Below are 17944 nucleotides of genomic sequence, written 5' to 3'. Positions count from 1 at the left end.
AAAAAGAAAAGAAAATGGAAAAACAACCAAAAAAATGAAAGTCAAAACAAACTTTAAAAAAAAAATAAATCAATAAAAAAAATACCAAAACAAAATTTAAAAATGTAACAAAAATGAGATCCATTTTGTGTTGATCAATTGCTCCTGGGCATGGGACCTGCCCTGAAACATGGCTGATATATACTCAGTAACACTCTATTTGAGAAAATTTATTTTCCCTTTCTGAGCAGGTATCAATTGTGAATAGGTTCTTGGTTAGGGATAGGATGTCTACACCCCCTTGTCTGTGCTGGGGTTTCATCTGGTATGAACTTGTGCAGGTCTCATGTGTGCTGTCACAGTCTCTGTGAGTTCACATGTGCATCAGATCTGCTGTGTCTGGAGAATACTGTTTCCTCAGAGTCCTCCACCAGCTCTTACGATCTCTCTGCTTCCTCTTCTGCATAGATCCCTGAACTTTGAGGAGAAGAGTTTGATAAAGACACTCCATTTAGGGCTGAGTGTTCTGAAGTCTCTCACTCTGTGCATTGGACAATTGGGTAATTGTGTCTCCATCAATTACCATCTATTGCAGAAGCAGCTTCTCCAATGAGGTTTAAGTGGTGCTCATGGGTACAGCAATGTCATTAGGAATCATTTGCTAAAGGCACATTGCCAGAAAAATAGTAGGAGGTTTTTCCCTAGGCCCATGACCTACCTAGTCTCAGATTCTTGGCCACTTTAGCAGTGTCAAGTATGGGTCTCATCTCATGAAATGGGCCTTAAATCCAATCATAGAGTGGTTGAATACCCCATAACACTTGTGCCATTATTACACCACTATATCTTGCAGGCAAGTCTCTGTTGTAGGTCACAGAACTTGTATCTGAGTGAAACTGATGATTTATTTTCTCCTCCGGTAGATGAAAAGCACCACAAACACTAGTCTTAGGGGTAAAATTTCTAGTTGGGCAGTTTCTCCATGTTTGATGACATCAGTAAGCTATATCTTCAGCAAAGGCCCTTACCAACACGTTATGGAGAGTAACCAATAGCCTTGGAAATAGCCTGCAATGTTTGAGGGGTTATCTATGGGACCTCTTTAGCCAACAACTCAAAAATATGGAACCCATTCCTGACACTGGAGGTTTTACTTGAAGACATGTCTAGTTGAGGCACTGTCTCTCCATTTATATGGTAATCCCATTTAAATTTTAGATAGATAGATAGATAGATAGATAGATAGATAGATAGATCCTAATTAGTCTTAACAATAAAAACCCAGAGTCAGATATTGTGAGTGAAAGCTGAAAGATCAGAGCAGAGGAGTAGCCACCAGAGAGTTCTTACCTCTACAAGTCCTTAGACCGAATGGGGGAGCCTGTCTCTATGAATCCTCAGACTGAATGGGGCCGAGATCCTGTCTCTATCCACCTTATATTCTTGTCTCCACTTCTCCATGCTGGGATTAAAGGTGTGAGCCTCCAATGTGCTGGGATCAAAGGCATGATCATCCCATGTGCTGGGATCAAAGGCATGATCCTCCCACATGCTGGGATTAAAGGCATGATCCTCCCATGTGCTGGGATTAAAGGCGTGCACCACCACTGCCCTGCTCTATTTCTCTTTTTGACTGGTTCAATCTTGTGTTGCCCAGGGTAGCCTTGAACTACTAATCTTCCTGCTTGCTCCTCCAAAGTGCTGGGATTAAAGGTATGTGCCACCACTGCCTGGCCTCTATGGTTAACTAGTGGCTAGCTCTGCCTTCTGATCTCCAGGTAAGCTTTAATCGTCAGAAGACAAAATAGCAAACATCATATGTATTTATTTTAGAAGCTCTACAGTAATGGGTTCCCATATGGCTTTTAAAATGGCTTTAGACTTAGTTCTCCTCCTTTTCCCTCCTGTACCCTGCCCTCCCATCCCCTCCCCATTTAATCCTCCTCTAGTTTCTCCTTTATCTCTCCATAATAGTACACTTTCCCTTCCTTGGAAGATCCCCTCCTCCCCTGACCCCTTACTAGGTCCATAACCTCTGTGGTTATTTGAACTGAAACACCCATTTCTAAAGCTTAAAAGCTAACGTCCACATACAAGAGAAAACATGCAGTATCTGTCCTGGTGTCATCTCTTGATGGCACAGGATGAACACCAGGGATGAGCCATCGGGTTCACCATGACACCCGCAAGTCCTCACCACATCCTTTCAGAAGCATCCAGGGCCCCATGAGTCCCCTAAATATTATTCAGAATGCTGGGTGTAGCAGTGTCTTTAATCCCAGTACTTGGAAGTCAGACATAGGAGCCTGTCTGTGAATCTGAGGTCATCCTGGTCTACATAGTGAGCTCCAGGCAAGCATAATGAGACCCTGTCTCAAAAACAAAAAACAAAAAAAAAGCAAACAAATATATATTGCTCATAGAGAAATCGACAAGTCAAGTGTTGCCCACCACTGTATGTTGTGCCAGTCTGAATTTAAATGTGTCACATATATGCAGGAATCCTCAAAGACCAGAAGAAGGCACCAGAGCCCTTGGAGCTGGAGTTGCAGACAGTTGTGTGTGGTCATAAGAGTGCTGGGACCTGAACCCCAATTCTCTGCAAGAAGAGAAAGCACTCATAACCACTGGGCCATTTCTCCAGCTCCAGGGCGCTTTCTCTACACCGAGGGCATCTTTGGATTGGCAAATGGACCCCAATGCATTTCGACATGGATCTCCTTCATTTTATCCTGCTTGGCTCAGCTGCTTATATGCCATTCTTCGGGTCTTTCATTAGAACTGGGCAGTTCAGCAATATGCACCTGCCCCTGCCTCCTGAGCTCTAGGATTAAAGACACGCACCGCTGTACCCAGCTGCCCTCTATCTCTTTCTGAGATCTGCTTTGTAACTCGACATGCTTGATGGTATCCCATCATGTCCTTACATTGCATTTTCTTATCACTGCTTGTCTTTCTACTCTCCAGACTGGCTCTTATCTCAGTATCTTATCTTTAAGTTCGTTGACCCAATTTCTGTCTATTCAGAGCTGCTGGTGAACCCTTCTAAAGAGCTTTCTCTTCTGATACTTAATTTTTTAACGTCACAACTTCCCTCAGGCTCCTTTCTCTTTCTCTCTCCTTCCCACCCCGCCCCCACCTCTGGTTTTTTGAGACAGGGCCTTATTTTACACCCTAGTGCTGGAAGTTCAACGCACGCACACCCTGTGCCCCCCCTCCATCCACCAACCCCTGTCTCAGCTCCCCCAAGATGGGGTTACAGACATGAAGTAGCGGTTTCCATTTCCTCTTTATTGAGAGTCTCATGCCGTTCATACACCACTTTTCCGGTTGTCTCCTTTCTGGCTGGTTTCCCTCATTCGTTCATCCTATTGAAGCCAGCTCCAGGCTAACAACTCGAACCGTTTCAGTGTGCAGGCCTCCTCAGGGAGTGTTGCGTCCAACTCCCTTTTCCTATGAATGAACCACATGTGCCTGTTTCTCCGTGTGCTTTGTAATTTGATGTTTCAGGTGAACATCTGAGGAACTGTAACTCTTGAAATACAATCCCCCAACTTCCCAGGGACTGCTGGTCCCTGCTTGCTTATAAGGGCTAGGACCGCCCGTTTGCAATTTTGCCAAACTATTGTAACGTGTGTTCCTGAGTAAGTGTGGGTGATGGGTCCTGTCCCTGTTTTACAATCTCTGAGGTCAGCCAGTGCCTGAGCAAGCCGTCCTTAAGTTCCTGTCTCCCCAGAGAAGAAAAAAGTCTTTTATATTGTTTATGTGTATGATGTATGTGTGAGTGCAGGCACACCTGTAGATAGCACAAGTGTGGAGGTCAGAGGATAGCTCTGTGGAGTCAGATCTCCTACTTTTTCACAGGTTCTAGGACTGAAAACAGATCACCACACCCATGTTGCATGCACTTGGAACTGCTGAGCCATTTTGCCCACCCTATACAGCTATACGGTCTATTTATTGCTCTTTCTTTCTTTTTTTCTGAGACAGGGTTTCTCTGTGTAGTTTTGGTGCCTGTCCTGGATCTCACTCTGTAGCCCAAGTTTACCTTGAACTCACAGAGATCCACCTGACTCTGCCTCCCAAGTGCTGGGATTAAAGGTATGTGCCACCACCACCCAGCTTTATTTCTACTTCTTTAAGATTTGTAGTGTGTGTGTGTGTGTGTGTGTGTGTGTGTGTGTGTGTGTGTACACATGCGCGTGCACACACGCATATGCATGCATGAGTGCAGGTGCCCACAGAGGCCAAAAGATGTGGATCCTCATGGAGCTGGAGTTACAGATGGTCATGAGCTTCCTGATATGGATGCTGGGAATCAAACCCAGGTCCTCTGAAAGAGCAGTACCTACTTCTCATGCTAAGCCAGCCATCTCTCCAACCCCACCTCTTTAATCCCTCAGCAGAGTAGTCAGGAAGTCTCTACAGCCTGTAAAGGATTACAGTACAGTACACTCAGGTTGTCCCAGCCCTTCAGTAATCTAGAGCAACGATCAGATGAAAACATAACCCCAAAGCCTACCTGCTTCTTCAAGCACTATAGGTATTTGACAAGTCCCCTCCCAAACAACTGCTTAAGACATTTCTCTCCATTATATGCTAAGTCCTTACCATATAGTAACAATGGGTAACAATACTCCAACTACACATGATATGCTACCATGTAAAACCCCCAGGATGGGAATGGGTTACATCTTTTGACGAGTTGGCCCATATACTCCCCCCAGACATTACAGACTATTGGCGATGCTGTTGGTTACCCTCCTCAACCTGGTGGTAAGACCCTATTGCTTTAGATACCATATACTTATGTCATTAGACACAGAGAAATCCAGCTATTGGTCAACTAGAAGCTTCGCTCCCACTGGCTAACATTCACAGTGTTGGAAGGTACTATACACCCGGCCAGAGCAGAAAAGTAATCATCAATCTCACCTATCTATGAAGCCTACAAGCTACAACAAGGATTGCCTGCAAGATAGACCTCTGGTGTAATATTGGCACAAATGTTATAAGAGTAACTAACCAATTTTTTTAAATTGAGTTTAAGACCCTCTCCATAAGATAGAACTCATATTTGACACTGCTAATGAGGCCAAAAACCTGAGATTAAATAGGGCATGCCCTAGAGCAGTGGTTCTCAACCTGTGGGTCATGATCCTTAGGGTTTAAACAACTCTTTCACATTTAATTTTTTTTATTTTGATTTTTTCAAGACAGGGTTTCTCTGTGTAGCTTTGGAGCCTTTCCTGGATCTTGCTCTGTAGCCCAGGCTGGCACCCTCTCTGAGAAGCAGGGTCCTTTCCCCACATTTGCATCCCGCTTTCTATCGGTTTTCCTGGGACTCTGACAGAGGAACCGATTCCACCACAAGGCAACCGACATGCTTCCCTTCCCTTTGAAGCAGCAGGAATGAGTTACCTAAGATTCAGCCAAGGGCAAGCAGGAGACCTCTTCAAATACAACCTAAAGTTTTCACAGGAGGAGGTGACTCACCAAATATCTTAGCCAAATGGTCCTCTGGCGTATGTGAACTTGACGCAAACTCAGAATTGTTGAAGCTGTTCAGGTGGAGATGAGCTGCAGGGGAACACACTTTTTAGCTGCGCTTCAATCTTCCCTTGGTCTACACCTAGTCTCTCTAAAGCCCCGTTCCTCTGCAAGCTGCTTCGAGGGGAACGGTTGTGTACCTGGCGTCTTACTCACTTTCTTGTTGTGGAAAAATTACATCTGCCAAAGCAACTTAAGGGAGAAGTGATATTTATACTGGCTTGTGCCTCCCAAGGGATGCAGTCTATTATGATGCAGAAAACACAGAGGCAGGAGCAGAGCTGGCTGGTGACATCACATTCACACTTAGCAATCAAACAGAGATGAATGCACGCTTGGTGTTGCACCCTCTCTCCACCTTCTACAGTCCAGCATCCTCAGCCCAGGGAATGGTCCCGCCCACATCAATGAATACATTCAAGATAATCCCTCGCAGGTATGCCCAGAGGCCTGTCTCTTAGCTGATTCTAGATTCTGCAAAATTGAGACATTACCATCTCAGTCAACCTGCGCTCTCTTTGTCTAAGCAGCACGGGGCATCTATGAAGTATCTGCGAGTATCTTAAGTTTGAGCCTACTAGACGGCTCAGCAGGGTCAAGGCACTTTGGGGCAAGCCGGATGAGTTCAGTCTCTGGGACCTACGCAGTATAAGGAGAACTCCAGCTCCTGAAAGTTGCCCTCTGAATTCCACAGGCACGCCATAGCCAATTCATGCGCACACACACAGAAACAAACAAATGTGTGTAGAAACATTTTCAACAGAGGAGTCTGAGGTTCCACCACAGTGGAGCAGCAAAGGTCATTCCCCACAGTTTCCTGACAGACCATATGCACAGCCACTGAGTGATTTGTGTGCACACGCCGGCTCTAACTGTAGAAGAAAATTGGTAGAAGGGCCTGGGTGGTGGGTGCCAAATGACATCAAGCGGGGGCCGCTTTGAGCCAATGAATGAAAAAGGCCCCGTTCTCTATTAATGAGACCTGGGAGAATCGTTAGGACCAAACACATCTAATCCTTAAGCACTTTGCTGAAAACATGTCACATTGTATCAACTAAGGGAACAATAATAAAACCTGCTGCAGAGCAAGCTAGCAGGATTATGCAGCCAAAGTATTCACATTGGTGCTTTTATTGAGTGGCCATTGAGAAACGCATTGGCAAGATCGTTAGTTACAAACCTGCTTTACTTACAGTGCGATTTCAACACAGCACGTGTTTCTGGCTTTATTTTGATAAGTAATGACCCATTTCCAATCTCACACTTAATGGAGAGGGCCTTCTCTGTTAGCCCCATGATTTAGGGCTAATGGGCATGAAGTTTTTATATTGCTTTCTTTCGTGGATGTGGCCAGCTGTTTTCGCTTAGCTTTAGCATTTGAGAGCTGTGCTGCTTGGGCCAATAGTTTACAAAGGCTGAGGCAGGAATGGGGTGATGAGGGAGTGTGTGAGAAGGCTTTGCACTCCAGACCAGTAACTCGGGCACTCCTGGGCAGTAAGCTATAAAGTGTGGATGAGAAGAAATTATAACATGAAGCCTAGCTTGTGTTACCAGGAACGGTGAATCCCACTGAAAATTAGATTCCTATCCTTTGTACAATATCTACAGTGAGAGGACCTGCCTAACCCTGCACAACAGGGATCACAATGATGATGATGATGATGATGATGATGAAGATAATAATAATAATAATAGTAATAACAATAAAAATAATCAGGTACAGACACACTTTAAAGCACAGACTCCATAGATAATGAAAACCACAGTAAGGGCTTCTGATTTTTCTTTCTTCACTTTTCAGCTTAGCAGTGCCCCACCAACAGCTGGGTTCTAGGATGCTCAAGTCACAGCACACCCAATACAACACAGCCTACGCAAACACAAACAGTTTGAATCCATTGAGAGATACTTGCTTTCATTCACGTCTCTCCAGGTGATCAGTCTCCCAGCTGTTCTTGCCTCTTTTGATACATCATCCAGGTTGCTGGTGAACACCTGCAGCATGATGTCATCTGTAGAGAAGCAAGCCAGGGATGTGTGAGCGAATGACTCAAACTCAGTGGACGCAGGACGCTCAACTCTAAGATGCCATCACAACTGCAAAATCATGATCACACCAGATGTCCCAGGGAGAGAGTGCCACCCACTGCTCTGCCCCACATCTGTTTTCCTTCTAGTTCCTGGTGTCATTCTGACCTATCTTTGAGACTGTTCCCAAGCAGCCCTGTGTTGTTGGTGGTTGTTTTTGCTCTTTTGCTCTTTGGTCTTTTGGGGGTCCACCACTCAGTTCCCAAATAAATACACACAGATGCTTATTCTTACTTATAAATGTCCAGCCTTAGCTTGGCTTGTTTCTTGCCAGCTTTTCTTAATTATCCCACTTACCTTTGCCTCTGGGGTTTTTCCTTTTCTTGCTTCTGCATATCTTACTTTCACTCTTACTCCGTGGCTGACTGTGTGCCTGGACGGCTGGCCCCTAGCATCCTCTTCTCCTTGTTCTCTTGCTCTTTCTTCTTCTCCTCCCAGATTTCTCCTCCCATTTATCCTCTCTGCCTGCCAGCCCCACCTACCCTTTCTCTTGCCTCACTATTGGCTGTTCAGCTCTTTATTAGACAATCAGGTGTTTTAGACAGGCACAGTAACACAGCTTCTCAGAATTAAACAAATGCAACGTAAAAGAATGCAACACGCCGGGCGGTGGTGGCACATGCCTTTAATCCCAGCACTCGGGAGGCAGAGCCAGGCAGATCTCTGTGAGTTCGAGGCCAGCCTGGGCTACCAAGTGAGTTCCAGGAAAGGTGCAAAGCTACACAGGGAAACCCTGTCTCCAAAAAAACTCGGAAAAAAAAAAAAAAGAATGCAACACATCTTTGCATCATGAAACAATTGTTCCACAGCATAAACAAATGTAACGCATCTTAAAATAATATTCTACACCATGTACAAGCAAAAACCATTTCTTGTCTCCACAAGACACACATCATTTCTTCATTTGAGACCTTATTGCCTCTCCTGGTGTTAGGTCAAACTCATTTAAGACGCTAGTGACTCTGAGAGGCCAGATCCCACAACCTGAAGAAAGAGGCCACCCCCTGGCAATCCCCTCAAGCCCTACCTTCCCCAGATCTACCCTGGGTTGAAAAGTTAATAAGCTAGCCTGTCTCACGATGTGCTATGGTTTCTACAGCTCCTAATGAATGGTTCAACTCAGTACCTGGCTCCTCCATAATTCCTGTTATGTAGGCTCTACCAAGACTGAATCACACAGCTAGAACTTCCTACCACACATGCACACACACTGAAATGTTATAAAATCAAGATTTTCTTTATTGAAGAGATTTCCGTAAAGACTCTCTTCTCTGGGCCTCCCCATCACTCTGTCATGGTGACATTGTTTCTCTTAAGCTACCCCTCTGCTGTGGTTTAAGTGAGCATCGCCTCCTCTAGGTTTGTGGGTTTAAACATTTGATCCTCAATTTGGTCCTGTTTGGGGAGACTGTAGAAACAGGGGTTCTCAGCCTTCCTAATGCTGCGACCCTTTAATACAGTTCCTCATGTTCTGGTGACCCCCAACTATAAAATTATTCTCACTGCTATTTCATAACCATACTTTTGCTACATCATGAATCATAATGTAAATATCTTTGGACATAGAGTTACCAAAGGGTTGCTGCTGTTTTAGGAGGTTGAGCCTTGCTAAAGGAAGTACATGATTAGGGACAGGCTTTGAGGGTTTATAGCCTCACCCCACTTTTTGGTCAATGGTGTGTGGTGTGTGTGTGTGTGTGTGTGTGTGTGTGTGTGTGTGTGTGTGTATGCACTCCTTCCTGTTTGGACGCAAGTGTGGTCAGCCAGCTTCCTGCTCCTATGCCCTCTCTGCCTATATCGACTCTATTCCTCAGAAGCCAAAAGCCAAAAGAAACCCTTTTTTTTTTCCTTTAAGTAGTTTTTGGTCACTCGTTTTTATCACAGCAACTAAAAAATAACTAATTAACCTCCTCTCCTAAAGCCCTCTGTGATAGTTTTAACCTGCTGTACGGTTCCTTCCTGACGCTCTCTTATGGCAAGGCTCTCTCATGTCTGGAGCCCCTTTCTCCTAATGAGCCTCATTTCTGAGGGCAAATACATGCCAGCTCTTTCCATGAACCAACAACTATACCATTCTCCTGTTCCTTTATTTAACGCTATGACGCCTGCTGTAATGTGGGGGCCAACAGGCACAGACCCAATTCCCAGTTTGATGCCTGCCAGAACATGATCTTGGGCAAAAAACTTTACCTCTTAGATCTTTGGTGCCCTCAGCAGTAGGGTGGGAGGATCTAACTCAGAGAGCTTTTATGGAAATTGGTATCTGTAGGGCACTGAACACAGGGTCAGTGTGAAGCTTGTGCCCAGGGCCAAATACCTCACCACCAACTCATTTAGCATCAACCCCAGAGCAGCTGGAGATGTGGTCAGTGCTCTGTTCTGTGGAATATGTGAGTAAGGATGGAAAAAGAGGTGAGACACACAGGAAACAAAGGTGTCATTCACACAGGACAGAAGAACGGGTTGTCTGTCACAGCCTTGATGCTTTTCCATCTCAAGATGCCCTCACCTCCTCCTGCATCTAGTCTGTGGTTGAAGCCTCAAAGGCAACACCCCAAAGAAACTTCCTTTCCCACCCTCCCTGGCAGATAGATCAAGGCCACACAACACACAGAGGTCCACAAAAGACAACTGAGACCCAGGAAGAGTATTGCTTCTCTAGACAAAAAAAGAAATATTTATTTATATATTACTATTTATTTATTTATTTATTTATTTATTTATTTATTTATTTTGGAGGGTGGTTGAGACAGGGTCTCACTATATACCCCCGGTGACCAAGCTGGCCTCAAACTCACAGAGATCAGCCTGCCTCTGCTTCCCTAGTACTGAGCTTAAAGGGGTGTGCCTCCATTGCCCAGCTTGGATAGAAAATCTTAAAATGCTGAGCTTATGCTTCTCTATCTCTTCTTCCCCTTCCTGCCTGGAAAGGAGGATGTCTGGATGTGATGTCTGGTTTGCAGAAGTCATCCTGTGGCCAAGAGACACGATCACCAGGGAAGGTCCTGATGATCTCAACGCAACTGACTCTAACCTGAGCTGCTTTGCCAGAGGAGAAAGAAAGCACTCTTGGCTTGTATCACTGAGCACATCTAGACATGTATGAGGGTACACCAGACATGACCAGACATACTGGTATGTCCACAAAGAGCAGCAAAACCAGAGTTGAGCTGAGGAGAGAAAAAGAAAACCTGGGCCCACATAGACAGGACCTGAGGCCAAGGTTGAGAAGACCTCAGGAGCAGGAGTGAGCTCTGCCAGCAAGGGTTACCCGCAGAACATACTAAGACTCTCCACTCTGCAGAAGGTGGCTGTCTCTGGCACCCCTCTGCTCCCTCAGCCAACCACGGTTCACAACTGTCCCCTGAGCCTCTGCTCCCTGGGCTGGTAGTAATCAGCAATTGTCAGCCTGGGGTCTCCCAGAAGGCTTTAAAACTTGACTGGCTGGGTCTAGTGGTCCATACCTTTAGTCCCAGCAACTGGGAGGCAGGGACAGACGGATCTCTGAGAGGCAGGTCAGGGCTAAACAGTGAGACCCTGTCTCCAAACAAAAACAACAAACACCTACACTGTACAGGACTGGGTCTGTAGCTCAGTGGTAAGGCACTTGCCTAGCAAGCCTGAGGCTCCGGCTTTGGCTCCCAACGCTATAAAAATACCCCTCCACTGAATCTAATTCCGAGGGCATGGAGAAGTGCCCTTTAACGTCCCTCTGGTGGTCCCTAGCTCAGTCTGGGGTCCCATAGTCTTCTGCTAAGCAGAAATCATCCAGACAGGTACGATGCGGAGGGCTGAGGGGGGTCACCGCCCCAGTGAACTTCCAGATGGCGGGGTTGACTCCACCCCCTGCCCCCATCCGAAAAGCAGAGATGTTCCCAAGGTTTGGTTGATCACCCCATTTGCTTAAGTTGTTGGCGCCTGGACACTTAGAGGAACTGATTCTTATCCACAAGGAAAAATGCTCGCCTTCCCTCCTGCCCAAACCACCTAGAACATGTAACTGGGGACAAGCACGGGACTTCTTCAGATCTAGCCCTGGGATCCACAGGAAGATTTACCAAATAGTTTAGACAAATCTTCATCAAGATGTTTTGAACTTGAGGAAAAGTTGTTCTTCACACCTGCGGGAGAAAAAAAAGATTCGCTGTGATTAAATCTTTGCCGGGTCAGGCAGGCATGAGGGCGCACACCTGTGATCCTGGTACTTAGGGGTGAATCGGGGGAGACCAGGAGTTCTTGGCCACTCTTGCCTACAGAGAAGCTCAAGGCCAGCTTGAATGATACAACACTTGTCTCAAAAATAAATAACTTCCATCTATATGTATCACCCCCCCCACCCACACACACACACACACCATGCAGGATACATTCCAAGGCTCCAGAGGCTACCTGAAGCTGTGGACAGTACCAAAGCCCATGTATGCTTTCTCTTCTATGCACTTATACTGTCTTTTTCATTTTGACTGCTACTTATCATGTATGGTGGCCATAACTCTTGCCGTCTGTGGTATAATACCAAACAGGCACTGCTTTTATTTGCCTTCTTCACGACTGAATGGATCACTTGGGGGCTGAGACTAAAGTCCAGTGGTAGAGCACGTGGCCTGAGTTCAGTTCATCCCAATTGTACATCTTATCAATGGCAACATTCAATTCCTTTCTTCCAATACTCAAAAATATTTGTCTTATAGCTTAAAAGAAGTGCTTCATCTCTTTTCTCTGGCGCATTTAAATAGAGTGCAACACTACATGGGCTTTGGGGCCACTATTAAGAGAACAAGCAGCCCTCACCCCAAGATGGCCCAAGTGGGCCAATTATGAACTGTTTCCGGAATTTTCCATTTTGTAAAACCACAAGTCCATAGGGAACCTCTACATTGTCTTTAAATCAATACTCCTTTGCATGGTTTGTTTTGGGGGTGCTGAGGATTAGACCTGGAGCCCTGTGCATGCTACACCACACCCTTACACATATCCTGAGAGAAGTATTTTGCAGGTGACCTGCACCTGTGGAAAGTTCATGGCCTAAGACTATGGACTGGGCAGTAGGCTCTAAAGCGGCCATTCTCAACCTATGAGTGAGACCTCTTTGGGGGTGTCAAATGACCCTTTCACGGGGGTCACCTAAGACCATCAGAAAACAGATATTTACATTATGATTCACAACAGTAGCAAAGTTACAGTTACGAAATAGCAATGAAAATAATTTTATGGTTGGGGGTCACCACAACCTAAGGAACTGTATCAAAGGGTCACAGCATTAGGAAGGCTGAGAACCGCTGCTCTAAAGGTTGATGTCCTCTCCTGAGGGCTGCTGGGATAGGTGTCACCCAGGAGGCTGAGAAGAGGGTGATGGGTAAAGCTGGCCAGGGTGTCCTTCCTTCTGTATCACTCACCATTAGCTTTTCATTTGGTTTTGCTTTTTCAGCAGGCTCTGGTCAATTTATTAAAGCAAACTGTCACGTGGTTTCCTCTCCCTGGGTCTATTCTAGCATGCCACTATTATAGTAATACCAGAATCACTGGGATCAATAACAGCCAGTGTGCACACTAAAGGATTTTCCAATTCAGCATTTTCCTTCACCCTGTCCAGGCATCTTCAGAGCCTGCCTTACCCTATCCTTGGACCCTATCCAGAGACTTCATCTTCTTTATGGCCTCCATCCTCCCTCCTAGGAACCCCAACCAAGAGCAGCTACCAAGACGGCTGGGGAGTGGGTAGAAATGAAGAAGTTCCCACAATGCACGATTCTCTGCTGCAGAGAGGGTTAATGCTATCTTGTATGATCACCATTGGCATCTGGCTCACTCAGTGTTACTCTCTTCTGTGAAGCTATCATCATCAGTGGCTCTTAACGGTGCTTATGCCCAGGGCTCAGCTCCGAGGAAAGCTGAAGCAGGTGAGCACATTTCAGGGTTTTTGTTATTTTGGTTTTTCTGTTTGTTGGGTCGTTTTACACGGAAGGGTTTTCAAATAAAAGTTTCTCAGCTAAAATGATGTGGATAAGGAATCAAATCACTTTGGTCAGTTTGGGAGAAGTAGGTAAAAACACTGTTTCACTGTGCACTTACCTTCATAGGGAGGATGCTCAGAGTGCCAAGGCTAACCCTTTGAAACCCTTCTATTAAGCACAAGTTGGTGTGTGTGTGTGTGTGTGTGTGTCTGTCTGTCTGTCTGTGTGTGGTGTGTGTGTGTGTGTGTGTGTGTGTGTGTGTGTGTGTGTGTCCGTCTGTGTGTCTGTGTTCACTGCAACACAGGAGTGGGAGGATGTAGGGATGGGCTGTTTTGGTTTTAAGTCAGGGTCTCACTATGTAGTCTTGGCTGATAAAATCTCCTAGTCTCTTCCTTTATTAATCTTTTTACTTTTTTAAGACAGAGTTTGCCCAACAGATTCCCTCTATAGCCCAGGTTGGCCTTGAAGTCCTGATCCTCCAGTCCGTCTCTCTCAAGTGCTTAGATTACAGCCATGTGCTGTTTCTAATATTGTCCTTAACAACTGAAAAGTTAAAGATGCAAATGCAAGTAGCTCGGGTCAACCATCTCCTGCAAATCTCCGTGCGCTGAGATTTAGACTTCCCCCGGCACTTGGGGTCGCCTCGGGGATGAGAATGAACTGCCAGAAGAGTTCAGCAGCCTGTGGAGATCTGAGCCACCGCAGAGTTGGTTGTCTGGGTTTTGTGTTTTGAGGTGGGGTTGTTGTCATGTATCCCAGGATGGCCTTAAACATACAACATTCTGATCTTCCCAACTCCACCTCCCAAATATTGGGACCTCGTGTGTGAGCCACCATGCCTGGCTGCCACAGAGCTGAGCGTTAAACCCAGAGCCACGGCTTTGCACATGCTAGGCAAACAGTCAACCACCTGAGCAACTTCCCAAGCCCACCAGGCTCTTCTTCTTCTTCTTCTTCTTCTTCTTCTTCTTCTTCTTCTTCTTCTTCTTCTTCTTCTTCTTCTTCTTCTTCTTTTTGTTAGACAGGGGTTTCTCTGTGTAACAGCCCTGGCTGTCCTGGAATTCACTTTGTAGACCAGACTGGCCTCAAACTTACAGAGATCCACCTGTCTCTGCCTCATAAGTGCTGGGATTAAAGGCCTGGGCCCCCACCACCCAGCTCAGGCTATTTTTTTTTGAAGGGGGTTGCTGAGGTGCACACCTGAGGCCTTATGCTCCCCATGCTCCAGCACTGAGCTAAAGGTTTCCCTCATGGAGTGCATGACAGAGCAGTGTCTGGATGGATTTTCTTGATTCAAGGTCAAGGCTTTTTCTTTCTGAGTGTGCAAACTCACCAGGAAACCCAACCCCTTTCAAAGCAAGCCATCGGCAGAACACAGCACCCGCAGCTCTGTCACAGAGCATTCATGAAATGTCCCTAAGACTCTGAAGCCCCAGCACAAAACAGGTGACAGGACCCCTTGAACATGGTGTGCCAACAGACCTGGATCTGTAGATGAAGCAAGTGTGTTTGCACATGCTCCTTTCAACTGGGAAAATGGTCAATGGGTTGTTGTTTTTGTTTTGGGTTTTTTTCCTGTTTTCGTTTTGTTTTGTTTTGTTGGCTGACCTAATTCCTGAATTCAAGCCATTCTCTCACTCCAGCCTCCCAAGAAACTAGGCTACAGACACATCCCACCCCACCTGGATGGTGGCCAGGTCTTCACACGGAAACTGTTTCTAGGTATGATGCCTTCTAGGTGTAATGGCTTTCTAGGTATGATGGCTTTCTAGGTATAAGTAAGAGAACCAGGGCTTTTGTTTCTCTGAGAGGCAGGAGAATCATGAAGAGCTTGAGCAAGGCCAATCAGGAACTGATCACAGGAGCCTTGTGGATATCTTTACAATTTTTTAAACACTTCATTATTGTGTATGTGGATGATGTGTGTGCACGTGTGCTGTGGTGTGTGCATGTAGAGGTCAGAAGACAACCCTGTGAAGCCGGTTCTCTCCTCCCATCTTCATGTGGGTTCCAGGGATCGAACTCAAGTCGGCAGGGTTGCAGGGCAGGCACTTTACCCACTGTGCCATCTTACCCACTGGACTTTTGCATATCCTGAAAAGAGAATGTCCTTTGTCCTCTTTCCCAGCTGTCATTCTGGTTGAAAGTCTGACCACTTAAAACAATGCCTCCTAGCTGGAGAGATGGCTCAATAGTCAAGAACACTGACTGCTCTTCCAGAGGTCCTGAGTTCAATTCCCAGCAACCACATGGTGGCTCACAACCATCTGTAATGAGATCTGGTGCCCTCTTATGGACTGCAGGCAGAATACTGCATACACAATAAATAAATAAATAAATATTTTTTTAATTAAATGCCTGCTAGGTCAGCAAGGCAGCGGATCAGACAATGGTGCTGCTGTCAAGCCTAACAACACAAGTTCGTTGGGGATTTAGCTCAGTGGTAGAGCACTTGCCTAGCAAGCACAAGGCCCTGGGTTCAATCCTCACCTCAAAAAAAAAAAAAAACAACCCAAGTTCAATCTCCAGCCTCCACAGAGTAAGATGAGAGAACCTACGCCTGCAACCTGTCCTCTGACCTCCACATGTCCAGGGTACACATGTCACACACACACACACACACACACACACACACACACACACACACACACGAATAAGTAAACGAAAGAGACCAATGCCTCCCTTGAACTGTGCAAATGATGCTGCATTTGTCCTGGCAGGTGATACTCTCCGGTGACTGGTGTACTTAGCTGTTGGGGACCAAGACCAGAGCTTCGTCCACCAAAGCTCCATTGTCTATGTTCTCCCAGACCCAGGAGCTTCATCCTGAGAGGAGTCCAAGGAATGTGGTCAGCCAATTGGTCTAGCAAACAGCCAAGTTGTTTCCAAATGATGCAAGACCATGAAAGCCAAGGAAGGAAACCTGACATTTGTTTCAAAAATCTGTGTCCATAACAATGTTATTCATGCAAGTCAAAAGATGAGAGCAGCCCAAATGTCCATCAGCTGACAAACAGATAAACAAAGGCAGCAGAATATCATTCAGTCATAAGAAAGAGCAGAGGGCTGGAGAGATGGCTCAATGGGTAAGAGCACTGGCTGCTCTTCTAGAGTCCTGAGTTCAATTCCCAGCAACCATATGGTGGCTCACAACCACCTGTAATGGGATCTGATTCCCTTTTCTGGTATCCCTGAAGACAGGTCACTCATATACATTAAATAAATAAATATTAAAAAAAAAAAAGAAAAGAAACAGCAAAATAGTACATGCTACATGAAGGAACCTGGAAATGTGTTAAGGGAAAGATGGCAGGCACAAAGCCCACATGTCATGTGATTCTATTTACAGGAAGTATCAGGAATAGAAAGCCCACAGAACAGACAATAGACTGGGCCTTACCAAAAATTAGGGGTAAAGAAGGGAAGTAATTACTAATTACCACAAAGTCAATTTTAGGGATAATGAAAACGTTGTAAAATTAGGTAATTGTCATTTACTACTCTGTTTATACACTAAACACCACAGGACTATACTGCTTTTAAAAAGTAATTTTCTTTCTCTCTTTCTTTTCTTTTTTTTTTTTTTTTTTTTTTTTTTTTTTTTAGATAAGGTGTTACTATGTTGCCCAGCCTGGTCTCGAACTCATCATAACCATAACAACAACAATCATGATGATGAAATTACAAAAAGAAAATCATAAGCTCAAGTGATTCGAGTCAACACGTAACTCTTATTGTTGATGATATCCCCTAAGGTTGTGATTTAAAAACTTCTGTGTGTGAGTGGGTGGGGTGGCACACACTTGTAATCCTAGCATTTAAGAGGCCAAGGAAGGAGGATCACAAGTTCAAGGTCAGCCCATGCTACCCTGTCTCCGAGCACAAGAACGAACAATGAAGTGAGTGGGCACACGCTGCCGGAGAAGCAGAGAGAACACTGTAGAGCCGTGCTTTTCACATACACATCAGTCTTGCAAGGTCGTAGAAGCTGAGGCGGAGTAGCAACCTAGCTGGGATGGAGGGGAGCCACCAGGCAATGTTACACCCCCACTCCCCACGTGCCTGCTCCAGGAACCTTCAACCTCTCTCACACAGCACCCAGTGGGGTCAAGACCAAATCATCTCAAAGAACACCAGGGACCCACCTGACGGCTCATCCAGCATGGTATGCCGGAAGCTCACTCCAAAACCCTCAAAAGCGAAGGCACCTCCCAGTTGGCTTTCTGTTGCTGATACGTGCAATGAGGACAGGCAGCTGGGGACAGACGGACTCATTTCATCTCACACTCTACTGTCCATCCTCGAGGGAATTTAGGGCAGGGACCCGGAGTCACGAACCCAAGTCCCGGAGGCAAGCTGTTTCCTGGTGTGCC

At 45.7% G+C, this 17944-nt stretch overlaps 1 protein-coding gene across 1 annotated transcript in view; it reads right to left on the bottom strand.

Annotated features, from left to right (window-relative positions):
- Positions 1–17944, bottom strand: part of C18H2orf92 (chromosome 18 C2orf92 homolog) — a 46089-nt gene that overhangs the window by 12877 nt on the left and 15268 nt on the right. The window contains exons 2-4 of the mRNA XM_036168329.1: positions 11676–11738; positions 7443–7541; positions 5476–5559 (exon numbers count right to left, since the gene is read on the bottom strand). Of these exons, the coding sequence (XP_036024222.1) occupies positions 5476–5559; positions 7443–7541; positions 11676–11738 (246 nt within the window). The remainder of the gene's footprint in view (positions 1–5475; positions 5560–7442; positions 7542–11675; positions 11739–17944) is intronic.

The sequence above is a fragment of the Onychomys torridus genome, chromosome 18 (genome assembly GCF_903995425.1).
Source record: "Onychomys torridus chromosome 18, mOncTor1.1, whole genome shotgun sequence".
Lineage (NCBI taxonomy): Eukaryota > Metazoa > Chordata > Mammalia > Rodentia > Cricetidae > Onychomys > Onychomys torridus.
Note: the sequence above shows the minus strand (reverse complement) of the source record. Positions and strands in the feature narration are given on the sequence as shown.